Source organism: Pyrgilauda ruficollis, unplaced genomic scaffold (assembly GCF_017590135.1).
Source record: "Pyrgilauda ruficollis isolate IOZ18807 unplaced genomic scaffold, ASM1759013v1 scaffold47, whole genome shotgun sequence".
Taxonomy (NCBI): Eukaryota; Metazoa; Chordata; class Aves; order Passeriformes; family Passeridae; genus Pyrgilauda; species Pyrgilauda ruficollis.
In genome coordinates, this window is record NW_024526266.1 from 3624558 (window position 1) to 3638617 (window position 14060).

At 53.6% G+C, this 14060-nt stretch overlaps 2 protein-coding genes across 2 annotated transcripts; one reads left to right on the plus strand and one right to left on the minus strand.

Annotated features, from left to right (window-relative positions):
• The first annotated feature begins 48 nt into the window (after window positions 1-48).
• Window positions 49-8236, plus strand: ALDH9A1 (aldehyde dehydrogenase 9 family member A1). The gene is made up of 11 exons (XM_041478935.1): window positions 49-287; window positions 901-1046; window positions 2118-2247; window positions 2549-2683; window positions 3159-3355; window positions 4133-4273; window positions 5005-5193; window positions 6118-6205; window positions 6533-6674; window positions 7169-7281; window positions 7385-8236. The coding sequence occupies exons 1-11, from the start codon at window positions 95-97 to the stop codon at window positions 7477-7479; spliced, it is 1569 nt and encodes a 522-aa protein (XP_041334869.1). The 5' UTR covers window positions 49-94; the 3' UTR covers window positions 7480-8236.
• A 204-nt stretch (window positions 8237-8440) lies between these two features.
• MGST3 (microsomal glutathione S-transferase 3) lies at window positions 8441-13705 on the minus strand. Its single transcript, XM_041478943.1, has 6 exons — window positions 13562-13705; window positions 11302-11425; window positions 10386-10459; window positions 9709-9766; window positions 8937-9009; window positions 8441-8653 (listed from the first exon to the last, which is right to left on the minus strand). The coding sequence occupies exons 2-6, from the start codon at window positions 11416-11418 to the stop codon at window positions 8532-8534; spliced, it is 444 nt and encodes a 147-aa protein (XP_041334877.1). The 5' UTR covers window positions 11419-11425; window positions 13562-13705; the 3' UTR covers window positions 8441-8531.
• Window positions 13706-14060: the final 355 nt, after the last annotated feature.

Consider the following 14060-nt stretch of genomic DNA (forward strand, 5'->3'; position numbering starts at 1 on the left):
GTTCGGCACGCCCCGGGCGGGGCGGGCCCTGCCGGTGAAAAGGCGTCTGAGGGAGAGGCGGCGCCTCGCCCGCGGCGCCTCACGGGATCCGCCGATGTTGGCTCCGTCCCGGCTGCCGAGCCTCCTCCTCCTGCTCCCCCGGCTGCGCTGCGTCGCTCCCGGCCTCGCCACCATGAGCTCCGCCACCGGCACCGTCACCGTGCAGCAGCCCCTCAACTACCGCGCGGGCGCCCGCGTCCAGCCCGCCGACGGCGGGCAGCTGGAGGAGGTGTTCGAGCCGGCCACAGGTACCGGGGGAGCTCCGGGGGCTGGGAGGGCTCTGTGCCTGCAGGGCCCGCTGTCCTCGGCTTTCCCCCAGCTCGCCCGGCTGCCGCCCCTGCTGCTCCCCAGCCGCCCTGCTGGAGTGGCTGCTCTGCCTCCCGAGTTTGGCCATCATCGTTCTTCGTGCAGGAATCAGCTCTCGCTCTGTCACTGCCTGATTTTGGCAAACTCCCGTGATTTAAATATCTCTGTAATTATGTAATTTAGTTATCGGTGTGTAGCGTTCAGCAGAATCGTTTCTAAGTGTTTAACTCTCCTGGGGAATGTGTAACGAGGGTCTTGAAGAGGGTGGTAGAAGTGTAACAAACTCAACTGGAAAAGCCAGGGATTTTGTAGCAACTGGAGGTAATTAGTAACCAGAACACGACTGTGGGGAATGTCAGCTCTTTTAATTGGGAGCAGCTGAATTGTAGCCCCTCTTCTGTGGCTGATTACAAATCAGTGGGTTTCAGTGGGAAATTCCATGCCTGGTATAGGTGGCTTGACTGAAGTATGTGGGGTCTGGTGCAAGTAAACCACATTCTGGGTCCCTTTTCTGAGATTTCCATCTCATTCATTCCCTGTTCAAAACGTGCCCAGGTCGTGTGCTGTGCAAGCTGCCCTGCTCTGGGGAGAAGGAAGTTGATCTGGCTGTGCAGAGTGCAAAAGCTGCCTTTAAAATATGGAGTCAGATGTCAGGCATGGAGCGGTGCCGAGTGATGCTGGAGGCTGCCAGAATTATTCGGGTATGTTGGGGGGGAGAGGGGTGGTTCTGTCTCTGAGCTTCCTTTTGGGTTATTGTGGCTCTTGGAGGCTTCAGCAGGACTTGCAGAGCTCCAGGAGTTGCTCAGGAGTTAAAACCCATCTTTGGCCAGAAGAGACGGGAGGCTGCCTCAGGCAGGGCTTTGCTCTTATCACTGGAGTCAGCATCCGTGCCTGCAGCTTTGGTCTTATCACTGGATTCAAGGCCAGTGTGTGCTTTCTCAGCTGAACTCTGTTAGAAGACATAAAACTGAAGCGACCCATTTGGCATCTTGCAGGGTTTGTGGTTCTTTTAACAGCTCCAAAGATTAAATTTCACTGCACACAGTTTCAAAGCTGAAATTGCATAACTGGCATGGCTGAACTTTTGGCTTATTGGAGGCTGTTGTTACATGATTGGAATGTGTCCTGGCAATAAGAGAAAGTAGGAGTACTGGTTTTTATCTATCAGATAATACACATGGGGAGGATGCACATAGACAGACTCCTTTCCAAGATAACAGGTCCTTGGGAATCAGAGTTAATCTCCATCAAGGCACAGATCTGTAAGAACCCAGACCTTCTTTCCCCAGTGTGTATGTGTCATGAGAAAACTTTCCTTTATGCCAAGCTTTTGCTTTTGCCAGACTTCCAGAGCAGGGTGATATTTCTGGGAGATGGACTGTTAAAGGATACTTCCCAGCTGCATTGCATTGTCTCTCTTCACTGGCCTCTGGTTCCATCCTGATCTTGCTATTTGCTCTTCCCAGTTCAGTTCTGCGAATTCTAATCATTGTTTGCCAGCCAGCTTCTAAGTTCATGTTTGTTCATCTTCAAGATAAACAGGGATGTTAAACAAGACTGGACCAGCAGTGAACCCCAGCAGCTTTCCCTTTGACATTGCCCTGCCTCAGTCACCATTGATAAACAGCAGTTGGGAATGTCCCTTTTGGAGAAGACCATTTCTCATGGCAGGATCTTGTTTGGGACTTGTGTGCTCGTGGAGCAGCTGTCTCCTTGTGGGGTTCTGCTCCAGGCTTCTCTAACGTGTTGTCTCTGTCCTGTGCCGCTCACAGGAGCAGAGGGAGGAGATTGCCACCATGGAGACGATCAACAATGGGAAATCCATCTTTGAGGCCAGAGTGGACATCGACATATCCTGGCAGTGCCTGGAGTATTACGCAGGGCTGGCAGGATCTCTGGCGGGTGAGGAGTTACTGGAGTTTGCTCTTTGCTCTCTGTCCCACCTTCCCTGGTAACTCCAGTGGCACAAAGCCATCTTTGCTGCTGATTTCCCTGAGAGATGGACCGTTCCTGAAGACCTCGGAAGGGTTGTGAGAGGTCTTTGCCCAATGCTGTTATGGTCTGTGGGCACTCGCACACCTTTTCTGAGCTTGCTGGGATAAAACTGTGTCTCTGCTCCAGGCAAAGCCAGACCTGACCCCTGGGGACTGATGAGACAAGAAGGGGCTTTGCTCTTTTCTACCTTGTGGCTCTTTCTTTGCAGGTGAACACATCCAGCTTCCTGGGGGATCCTTTGGATACACTCGGAGAGAACCACTTGGGGTGTGTGCTGGGATTGGAGCCTGGAATTATCCTTTCCAGACTGCCTGCTGGAAGGCTGGCCCGGCCTTGGCTTGTGGTAATGGAGCCTGTCTGCCCACACCAGTGTCTCTTCAAAGCCAAGTGATCCTGTGGGGCAGAGTGATTTCTGGGATGAAGTCTATGATTACCTTGAAGTGTTGAAGGATTAACAGAGTGTTCAGGCTGTTACTCTGGCAGAAAGGGAAGGGAAATGGAAGGAGGAACATGTCAAATGTCAAGAGGTTAGGAGTCCATCCAGAAAAACACTGATAGCTTGGCTTTGTACCAGATGGGGAAGGTCTCTGGAAATGTCTGCAGGGCAAGACCAGCAGCCCCATCTCCTCCAGCCTCTCCCCAGCAGGAGGGGCACCCTTAGTTGCAGTGATCAGCTGAAGGTGTTTCCTCTTCTCTCAGGGGGAAACTTCTGGGGTCTGTTGAGACAAACTCACAGTGCGGGGTGGGGATTGTTTTTGTTTCTTCCCTGAAGCAGTTTGGGTGTTAACCCCACCTCGCCTGTGTCTGGGTTCCCTTAGGCAATGCGCTGGTCTACAAGCCTTCACCCTTCACCCCTGTTTCTGTGGTGAAGTTGGCAGAGATCTTCACAGAGGCTGGAATGCCCAAGGGGCTTTTCAACGTGGTGCAGGGTGGGGCTGCCACGGGCCAGTTCCTCTGCCAGCACCCAGATGTGGCCAAAATCTCTTTCACTGGCAGTGTGCCAACTGGCATGAAGGTAAAGACACCTTGAGACAAGGGCTGTATCAACTACAATCAATCTTTAGTTGATACCTCCTTGAGCTTTTCTGCACAGGGCTTGTAGAGGTGGGGTGTGGGTCAGCATTTTTGGGCTGGGCAAGGAGCTTGCAGCATGTTCAGGGTCATGCTGGGGATCCAGTTAACCTGCTGGGCACGAGCTTGGGAGAGAAAGCCCTTGGTCAGCTTCACTTGCTTAGCCCCTGGTGGCAGGGAAGTCTCTGAGCTGCTCAGGTGGGTGTTGATGTTGGGAGGAGAGCACATGAAACAGCAGCACTAGAAAAATGTGATTCTGGCTGCCATAAAACACTAAAGCTGCATGCAACCTACTGTTTTTAAGCAAGGGGATAGTTTCTGTGAGTTTCTCACCCTCAATTTATTATTCCAAAATTAAAGAAAGACTTCTGGAAATAAATTCTGAGTTGAAGGAGGGGAAATGTCCCATGAATGATCCCTCCACGTGTGTACCTGTGGGTTGCAGTGACAGATGGCAGCTACAGCTGCCTGCAGCTTACACTGAGCACGAGACTTCCTGCAAATGCCTCTCCAGATTTTTTTTGCTTTATCTATGAAAAAAACAACCCCCAAACCCTCTGTGTCTGTCCTCAGTGTGAACTCACCACATCTAGGGAGCCCATCTTGCCCTTTGTGCTGCTTCTCTTGTTGGTGAATGGTCCTTGGGGTCTCTCTTGCCTGTCCCCCACAGCCTCCCCTTGGCCAGTGGATCACTTATCTCTTGTGTCCTTGTTCCCCTCAGATCATGGAGATGGCAGCTAAAGGGATAAAGCCAGTCACCCTGGAGCTGGGGGGCAAATCCCCCCTTATCATCTTCTCAGATGCTGACCTGGAGAATGCTGTGAAGGGAGCCCTCATGGCCAACTTCCTGACTCAGGGCGAGGTGTGTGTCCGTGGGGCAGGAGTGGGGCAGGGTGGGGTCAGGGTTGGGCACTGGGGCCAGCCTGAAACCTCCTGGAAGTGAGGGATGCCCTGAGCTCCCGTCCTGCCACACCTTTCCCTGTGCAGTGTCAGAAGGGATGCCCTTGCAGGAGCCAGAGGAGCGTGTCCCAGCAGAGTGTGCCTTAGCCACAGGACGCACTCAGCCAGTGGCCTGTCCTTCCCAGACATGGAGCCTCCCTGGCACCAAGCACCCAGCTCAGCACAGCTGCTTCTGTGCCCTAGGCACCAGTCTGGCACTCACGGGTCAGGAGAAGCTGTGCTGGTGTCCCCTGGAAGGGCAGCAGATTCCAGCCTGGTGTGCTGAGCCTGAGGACAGGCTTCTTCCCAAATTCGGGATATCCACCTGTGCTGCAGGTTTTGTGTAATCCTGTTGGCAAATTTGCTCAGCAAGGTCATTTCTAGGAATTCAGGAGTCAGCTCAAGGTCTCTGCTGCTGGTGACCTGATGCCTTTTTGCCACCTGGTGGCATCAGAACCACGGTGTCCAGCAAGGACTGTTCAGTGCAGTCACGGCCCCAGGGTAATCTCCTTGTGTTCCTTGTCCCCAAGGACAAATTAGCTGATGCAGCAGCTATGGAGGGGCTTTTCCAAGAGCCTCTGGAGCAGGACCCGAGGAGGGAAGGACTGTGGAGTGCTGTGTTTCCTATTCTGAGCTGCCTGTCCTGTGTCCCAGGTGTGCTGCAATGGCACCAGGGTGTTTGTGGAGAGGAAGATCCTGGATACCTTCACAAAGGAGGTGGTGAAACGCACCCAGAAAATCAAAATTGGAGACCCTCTTCTGGAAGACACACGGATGGGAGCCCTCATCAACCAGCCCCACCTGAATCGTGTGCAGGGCTTTATCAAGCAGGCAAAGGAGCAGGTGAGGTTGTGATGCTGCCTTGTGCCTGCCCTGAAATGTCTCTCCTGTTAGACAAACACACTGCCAGCTGCCCTCCTGCCCTGTGCCTTCCCACTTAAGCTGGGGTTTTTTGGTTGTTTTTTGTTTACTCAGTGGGTGTGTTGGACCACTAGATACAGAAGTCTGTGGGATCTGATGGGATGCATCTTGGGGTCCTCAGAGAATTGGCTAATGTAGTTGCTGAGCCATTTTCCATGATACTTGAAAAGTCATGGCAATCGGGTGAAGTTCCAAGTGGCTGGAAAAGGAAAAACACCCATTTTCAAAAAGGGTGGTGGACAAGAGCCTGGGAATTACAGACCCCTCAGCCTCACCACTCTGACTGTGGAAAGATCACGGAACAGATCCTCCTGGAAGTTGTGTTAAGGCATGTGGAGGACAGGGAGGTGATTTGAGCCCAGTGCAGGGTGCTGCACCTGGGTCAGAGCAACCCCTGCTATCAATCCAGGCTGGGGGGTGAGCAGATGGAGCAGCCCTGCAAGGAAGGACTTGGGAGTGCTGCTGGATGAGAGGCTGGACATGCCCCAGCCGTGTGTGCTGGCACCCAGAAACCCCCAATGCCCTGGGCTGCATCCAAAGATGTGGGCAGCAGGTGAGGGGGAATTCTGCCCCTCTGACCTGCTCTGCTGAGACCCCACTTCAAGCTCTGGAATCCTCATCATAGGAAAAACATGAGGAAAGGCTGAGAGTTGGGGTGGTGTAGCCTGGAGGGGAGAAGGCTCTGGGGACACCTGATAGCAGGATTTCAGTACGTAACGGGGCCTTATAAGAAAGAGGGGTCAAATGTTTTAGCAGAGCCTGCTGGGATAGGCCAAAGGCCAGCCAGAGCTGGGCAGGATGCTGCTGGATGTGCCTGCACCTCTTCCTCTCTTGGCTCTTTTCCAGGGGGCAGAGGTGCTGTGTGGTGGGGACCTGTATGTGCCAGATGACCCGAAGCTGAAGAATGGCTACTACATGCGGCCCTGTGTGTTAGGTAGGATCCATCTCCGTCATGGTACCATGGATGTTGTGGGATTTCTCCTGAGAAATGAGTTCACCTTTGTAACCTGGCTCTGTGATGTCCCCAGTGTGGATGGACACTTGGATAGGGGTCCTAGAGAGAGCTGAGGCTTCCAAGAACTGCATCCAGGGAAATCTGTGCTGTTGGAGGGCCTGACAGGAATGGTGCTGTGGTGCTTTTGAGGTGCAGGGTGTGCTCTGCCATGCTGGGTGCTGTCCCCAAGGCTGTGTGGGTTGCAGAGTGCACAGGCTGTGCTGCTGCTTTTCCTCCTGAAGCACTTGTGCTCTGCCACGCTTCCAGGGAACTGCAAGGATGACATGACGTGTGTGAAGGAGGAGATCTTTGGGCCTGTCATGGCCATCCTGCCCTTTGACACGGAGGAGGAGGTTCTGGAGAGAGCCAACGCCACTAAATTTGGCCTGGCAGGTGGTGTCTTCACCAGGTATGACTGGGCAGTGCTGTGGAATCATTCTGGGGAAATACTGCAGTGATTTGCTGCTCCTCTTGCAGTGCCTGGGCATGAGTATCCTCTTCCAGAAAAGCTGAAGCAAGGGATTGCCAATAGGGAGATCTGTAAATGACTGCACATCTCCCATTTTTTCCCCAAAGTGTTGGGTGGGCCCAGCTGTCCCTTGGGTTCCTCCCAGCCTGGCTTGGCCTGCTGTCTGCCTCCCTGCCCCTCCAGGATGCATCAGGAGCCTGCTGTGCTGCTGTTGGCTACTTGCCCCACTCCCTATTGCTGGTGTCCTTGTCCTGCCCTCTGGAATCAAATGCACTTGGAGCATCCTTGGGAATTGTGCTGCCTCCTTTGAGCAGGCAAAGACAGAGTGGGGCAGGCTGGACTCCAAAAAGCAGCGTGGCCTGCTGGCCTTTCTCCAGTGGCTGGTGCCTGGCAGGGAAGGAAGGGATCCAGCTGAATTACCCTTTTTCCTGCAGGGATATCCAGAAGGCTCACAGGGTAGTGGCTGCTCTCAACGCTGGCATGTGCTTCATCAACAACTACAACGTCAGCCCAGTGGAGCTGCCCTTTGGGGGATATAAGTTCTCAGGTGAGCTCTGTGTCACCTCCCCTGGTACATGCCAGCTCCAGGGGCTGTGAGTGGCCACTGGCACTGCCTGGAGCTGTGTCCTCACTGCAGCTCTTCCCTGCAGGATTTGGCAGGGAGAACGGCCGGGCAGCCATCGAGAGCTACTCGCAGCTGAAGACTGTCTGCGTGGAGATGGGGGACGTGGAGTCTGTGTTTTAGTGCCTCCGGGGAGCATCAGGCAGCTCTTTTCTGCCAGCCAGAGATGTGGATCATGTACACAGCAATAAAGTACCCTACAGTTGTCAGTGCCCGGGGGAAGCGGAGCTGGAGCAGCGTTTACCCACCCTGCTCCTGCAAGGGGGGTGGGACGCACAGGGCTCAGCTCTGACCTGGCTGGTGGACAGTGGGAAGCTCAGAGCAGGAGGCACCAGTCTGGATTTTGGCAGCAGCTCCTGCAGCCACAGAGGTGTTACCAGAGGCTTGTCAGTGGCCAAGGCCAGGCCCAGGCTTCCCAGGCTGTGTGCCTTAATTCCCATTGCCTTCCCCCCTCCATCAGCTCCAGTTCTGGCTTCTTAAAAGGTAGGATACTACTCAGTGCAGGTGTAAGCTCCTGGACACAACGGTATCGTGTAACTTTCCTGACCCTGTCTATTCTGTAACCACATAAAAGCCGTGCGTGCAGCATTGTTTATTCCCTCCAGACCCTTAGTAACCTCAAGTTTTGTTTTTTTCTATCTGTACCTTCCTTACAAGTGGGATAAAACATTGTGGGGAGGGTTGGCTGATACTGCCTGGGCCAGGCATGGCCCTGAGAATCACCTCCACACAAGAGTGGTGGTGAGCTCCAGCACAGAATAGTGAAAGCTATCTCCCTTCCTTCCTGTAGACTTACTGTTCTTTATACACACGATGAAGCAACAACTTCAATTGTTTTCTCATGCCTTTTTTTAGCAATTAAATAAATACTTACTCTGGATCATCTCAGTGTGACATGAATTGAAGGGTCTGTTGCTGTATGGGTTAAATGAGCTGCAAGGTGGCTTTTTGATCACTAAAATCATAAAAGCTAGAAGGAACATCTCTGCCTGACAGCCAGATTTCTGTAGTCCTACAAAATCAGAGTCATTCTAGCATTCCGCAGAGCTTCTTAAGAAACCCTTCTGTAACTTTAGAATGAAAATACAGAATGGACAACTTCCTTTTATTGATAAAGAAAAGGAAAAAACCACAGGAAGCCAAGTATTCTAAAAGAAAACAGAAGAAAAGTCCCTTTAGCTTCTGCAGCTGTACGGGCAGACCCAGCCCAGGTGCTGGCAGGCTGAAACGATGCCTGTGCCCACCAGCCCAATGAGTGCCACGGAACCAAAAGCCCCTCTCCTTCGGTTTTTGGGATCTGGAAAAAAAAAAAATCAGGATTTGTCAGTTCACTGAAAAACTAGTCCAGCCCGGAGATGCAAGAGGGAGCAGGAACTAAAGGGAAAGCCCCAGGGCAAAACAGCTCAGGCCTCTTAGGGTAGGCATGCCTGCTGGATGAGAGCTCTTCCCAAGAGCAGGAAGAGCATGCTGCAGTGTTGGCAGCCTGCACCCTTTCCTTCACACCTGGGTGGGAGCAAAGTCCTGAGGTCCCTGTAGGAGACCTGAGTCTCAACAGTGCGTGCTGCAGGGTACAGTCCTACCTCCTGTGTAGTAGCCATAGGCATAGAGGAGCCTCCCAAGGATCCAGGCCATGCCAAGCCCTGTGGCAAATCGCTGCAGAGAAAGGAGAAGCATTAAAAGGCTTTGGAGGCTTGAGCAAAGTTGTGCAGGCAACCAGGTGCTCAATCTCATTTCAGCCCTGGCCAGTCAGTGAGCCAGAGCAAGGACCAGGATGGTGGAGGCAGCTGCTGCTCCAAGCCCTGCTCCAGTGCCTCCAGCAGGTGTTCCAAACTTCCACCTTGACTCTTCATTTAGAGCTCACTCCAGTGTGGCTCCCATTTGGCAGATGTATCTATGCTGCTTCCTTCCCACTTGAAAAGGAGTCTGTCTTCAGGAAAGACCTAATTTGTCTTTTGATGGCAAAGACAGAGCTACTGGATTTGGCCTCTCCCATCTGCCTGTCTCCTCCCAAGTTGTCTGCATCTTTCAGTTAAAAATAATCCAGGCTTTTGTTGACTTCCTTTGGCAGGGCTTGGAAAAACTGGGCTGAAGGGGTTCTTCCCACTCAGTGACTGGAGGCTGCAAATGCTTTGCTTTGGCTAACAAAGCACCTTTAGGGGAAGGGCTCTAATAGCTGACACAGCAGAAATTAGTTTATTACTTGTGATTTTTCTGCAGAAGACCTTCTACAACTAAATTTTAAGAAGGGGCACTGCTGTTAAGTGTGATGTGGCTACTGAAGGGGCTGTCTTGGTCTCCTGCCCCCCACCCTGCCCAGGTCAGGGAGCCAGAGCAGAGTTCTGCATCACTTACCGGGTGGTAGATTCCTCCAGTGCCTAAAAAGAACAGGAAGGCAGGGTAGACTTCCAATCTGAAAATAAAAGTGAGGAGGCTGTGTTTGTGCTCAGGTTGCTTACAAAGACAAAACTCCAGAAGGGCAGAAACTGCAAACATTCCCTGCCAAGGGCATTTTGGGCTCATCATGAGTCTCTGTGCTCAGTGCTGTGGCTGAGGCAAGAAGGGATCTGAGCACACACAGTTTTAGGGGCTTCCTCCCAGCCTGTGCCTCTCTCCCAGGACACTCAACCACTCTTTCCATTTTGTTCCCTAAGCCACTCTAAACATTCCCCAGGAGTTGTGCTTCCCAGCACCCCTCTGACGTGCTGCTGCAACCTGTCCACAGGAGCTGGGTGGACTTGGGCCTCTCCCAGGGAGACCTGGGCTGCACAACAGATCAGCACCTTCTGGAAACAAGATTCCTCATATCTTAACAGCTACCCATGGAAGCAAACTGGTGGGAACTGGGGAAGAAGAGACAGCTTCACAGCACCATCCCACAGTTTAAGGCATGGGAAGGGGCCAGCACAGCCTGCTAAGCTCTGCAGGGCTGAGCCTGGATCAAAGCAGTGGCAGCAGCACCTCTGGGGCTGTGGGCCCTGCCCCTCAGCCCTGTGTGTGTTCCAAGGCCCCTGTTCAAAGGTGTCACTCACGTGTTCTGGTGCGCACGCTGGATGCAGTTGAATATCTGCCCGTGTTCAGGGTCTGTGCTGTACATGGTTGGGTACTGCCAAAAAACAAACCAGCAGCAAAGCATCAGCAAGCCAGGCCTGCAGCTCCTCTCCCCAGGAACCCAGAGCTGCCTGAGTGTTTGCAAGACCAGCCTGCAGTGGCAGGTTAGAGCCTGTGCCTGCCCTGGGGCCCACAAAAGCTCTGCTCAAGGTCACTGCCTTCCTGGAGCTGCTGTCTGGCTGCAGAGGCCTCCCCAGGCCTCAAATCCAGCCCTCTGTGCACCACACACACTGGGTACATTTGCTCCAGTCCTGACTTGATGCAGCAGGAATGGGATCACCCCAACAGACAGCTGGAGCTGCCCTCGTGCCCACCCCTGCTTGTCACTTCCGTGAGTGAAGTGGTGAAAGAGCAAAGGAGCAGTGGTTTGTGCTGAAGCCAAGTGGCACAGCAGCCACTGCATGCCATGGCCCTGACTCACAACCGTCCCCACCCAGCCCACAGCTCTGCCTGCCATAGAGGCTCCCCAATAGATGCTGAGGGAAGGTCACTTGAAAGACTTGTGACAGCGCTCACACGCTCCCCCTGTGTTTGAGAAACCCTCCTGTCACTTTTGTGCCACTACAACCCCTTTCCTCCTAGTGCTGCATCAAGACATATTTGCAGGGAAAAAGGGCTGAGCAGTTTCTTGCCCATCAGTGCTGCCAAGCTCAAAGCCACATACTTTCAGCTGATGTCCCAAATCCCAAGCTGTGTTATGCTTTCTGGAGAGCCATGGCAGCTCCATCCCTTCTACATCTATGTGAAGGGGCAGGAAATGTCAGCAAGGCACCCCAAACTGATCAAGGTGTCAGCAGCCTGGCTCCACACCTTGCCATGCCCTCACTGAGCACTCACCTCCACATGGTATTTCTTGCGGGCGTTGCCCACGTTTATGGCGAGGTGCATGACCAGGACAAAGCTGGCAGCCCCGGTCAGCATGACGTAGCCATATTCCTTGGAGAGAACAGCCATGGTGGTGCTGCCAGAGAAAGGGAGCTGTGAATGTTTGGGGAAGTGGCAACACATGATATACGTGCATGGAAGAGTTGCTGAGCTTGGGCCCCAAGAGCTACCAGCACAGGGATTGGCTGAAGGAATTTGGAGCCTGCAGAAGCCAGGAGTTCTCTGCATAGTTCCTGTCAAGCAAGGCTTAAAATCACCTAAGCATTGGCGGGAAGTGGTGTCTGGAGAACCTTAGTGCAGCCTCGGCAGAAATTCATGGGCCTTTCCAGCCCCAGAGCTAGGGGCCACCAAATGAAGTCAGTTTATTTCCAGCCTGTTCCCTACGAGAGATGTTTCTTCATGCACTGGGAACCACACCTGTGGAACTCCTTGCCAAGGGACATTGTGAATGCAGGCACTTCTGATAAATTCAACAGGAAACTGGGAATAAGAGGTAAGTTGGGAGTTAAAACAGAACCTGAAAACAGAAATTCCCTGAGCTGGAAGGAGCCGGGCTACATCAATGATTAATTTGTACTGCTAAGCTCACCCTTATATAAAATACTAATAAAACCCACCACCACAGCAATGATAACTGAATTTTTGGGTAAAGAGCCACTGGCCAGATGACCAATGCTCAGCCCTGCAGCTCCCAGGAAGCTTCTCAGAGTCACAAACTGGTGAACAGCTCCAACAACACACAGCTACTGGCATTTACAACCATCTGCACCAGCGGCCAGGGGACACCAGGGCCTGTGTGGCTTTTGTTTAATGGGTCTGTGCTCCCTCATGCAGGCCTGAGACAGAAGCACGGGGCAGAAGGTGCATCCTGCAGCCTCTGCCATGCTGCCCCACATTCCACATCCTCACTCTCTCCTCATCAGCAGCCCCCATAAGCCTGCCCTGCTGCACACAGAGCTCCACACTGGCTCCCTCCCTGCTGCCAGAGAGCACCAGGGCCCTTCCCCACAACCATCCTGCACAACCCCAAACCTCAGACGCCTGTCTGGGTGACCCTGGAGGGTGCTGCATGACACAGCCCAGCAAAAGACAGCAGAGACCTCCCTCCAGCACCGAGATCATGCTCCCAATCAAACCCAGTCGGTGTCTGTCTCCAGATGGTGCCTTCATGATGTAGTGAGGTTTTGGTGCCTCCCTGCACTGACCCACCAGCACAATCTGTCAGTGTGGAGAAAAACAGGCCACCTCAGGGAACTGCTGCAGTTTCCTCTTGCACCCCTCACAAGGGATCTCTGGGGACCAGAGCGTTTTATTTCTCATTTGCAAAGGATTATCATCGATGGAGCAAGGTGAAGACAGCAGCTGGCTCTGTCCACAGGAAGTGTGGTAAACAATTATCAGTAAGAATATTAAAACCCTGAAGTAATGAAGAAAAGCTAGCTGCATGCACCTGTAATTGAGGTTAGCACCTGCCAGGTGACACACTGAAAATAGAACATGTAGAGCAGGTTGGTGGTCACATTTCCCCCTTTAAATTACAAGGCCGTTGGAGAACCAGGCATTTTATCTTCCAGCACTAAGTTATAATCTGGGGGTTTATCTTGGGAGCAAAGAGCACGGCAAAGCATTAAACCGGGTGTGTCATAAAACTGCTACTCTTCCACTACCGATATCAAATCGTACCTCAAACCTTTGCTCTCGTAATCTAGTGCCAAATAAAGCACTCCAAAGTCACCAGGACTCCCACGGTCGTTTCCGGATTGCGACGCCCGGAGCGTTTCCGCAACCTCTGCCCGCAGCTGCAAGGGCTTTGCCGTCACGGGGCACAAGACTCAATTTTTACCTTTTTACCCTGCGGTGCTTCCCGCTGGAGCCACAGACACGAGATTTTGGAGCACGACACGGCACAGAGCGGCAGCAGAAAAAGGGTCTTTGCCAACTCTGCCACAACACTACAGCTCCGTGAGTCAGCAAAGCGTATTAAGGCTCCTTGAACAGCCCCACGCGTGGATTCGGACTGGATTAGCCGATGTAAGCTCGGCCCTCAGAGCCAGCAGAGCGGCAAAAGCGGGCCGAGCCCTGCCCAGCCTGCTCGTCCCGCAGCCCCCTTCCCCCAGAGCCTCCTCCCGGCTGGGAGACGGCGCTTCCTCCGTTTTCCATCGGGACAGCCTGCCCCTGGGCGCATCCCCCGGCCCCCCGGCCCCGCACTCACCCTCAGCGCGGCGCGGAGCAGCCCAGGCGCTGCGGGCCGGAGCCGGGGATGAGGACGGAGGCGGGGGGGCGGCGGCGGCGGGGCCGTCCCTCCGCAGCACCGCCCGCAGGCGGGGCCGGCGCTCGGCCCGGCGCCCTCAGTCTCGTGCTGCGAGACAAGGGCGGCCTGGGGATTGCTGAGGGTCTGCCGGGGGCTTTGCCGTGACGCTGTTCCCCCAGCAGCTCTGCCCGTGTGCCCAGCACACAGACGTCGTCATCCTCAGCCTTGCCCCCATCCCTTTCTGCCGTTTTACTCATTGTAGCTAAGAGCTCTCAGCTTTGATTCGCAGTCTACAGTTTAATGGCTCTGAATTTGGTAATTCACACCGTGCTTGCTGAAATCTCCTGGTTTCCCCTGTTAGCTCACCAGACCCTGCAGTGTGTTTCACACGTGGAGTTGCTGTGCTGGGCCGTGTAAGCAGATACTTCCCTTGGCAATTCCCAGCACTTTAAGGATCTTA

Excerpts from the sequence above, each read along its gene's own strand:
- ALDH9A1 (XM_041478935.1), top strand. The coding sequence starts at position 95 with ATGTTGGCTCCGTCCCGGCTGCCGAGCCTCCTCCTCCTGCTCCCCCGG. Across the intron at positions 4,274-5,004 it reads ACTTCCTGACTCAGGGCGAG|GTGTGCTGCAATGGCACCAG; the intron begins GTGTGTGTCCGT and ends CCTGTGTCCCAG. Across the intron at positions 7,282-7,384 it reads TGGGGGATATAAGTTCTCAG|GATTTGGCAGGGAGAACGGC; the intron begins GTGAGCTCTGTG and ends TCTTCCCTGCAG.
- MGST3 (XM_041478943.1), bottom strand. The coding sequence starts at position 11,418 with ATGGCTGTTCTCTCCAAGGAATATGGCTACGTCATGCTGACCGGGGCT. Across the intron at positions 10,460-11,301 it reads GCAAGAAATACCATGTGGAG|TACCCAACCATGTACAGCAC; the intron begins GTGAGTGCTCAG and ends GTTTTTTGGCAG. Across the intron at positions 9,010-9,708 it reads CTGGAGGAATCTACCACCCG|CGATTTGCCACAGGGCTTGG; the intron begins GTAAGTGATGCA and ends CTTTCTCTGCAG.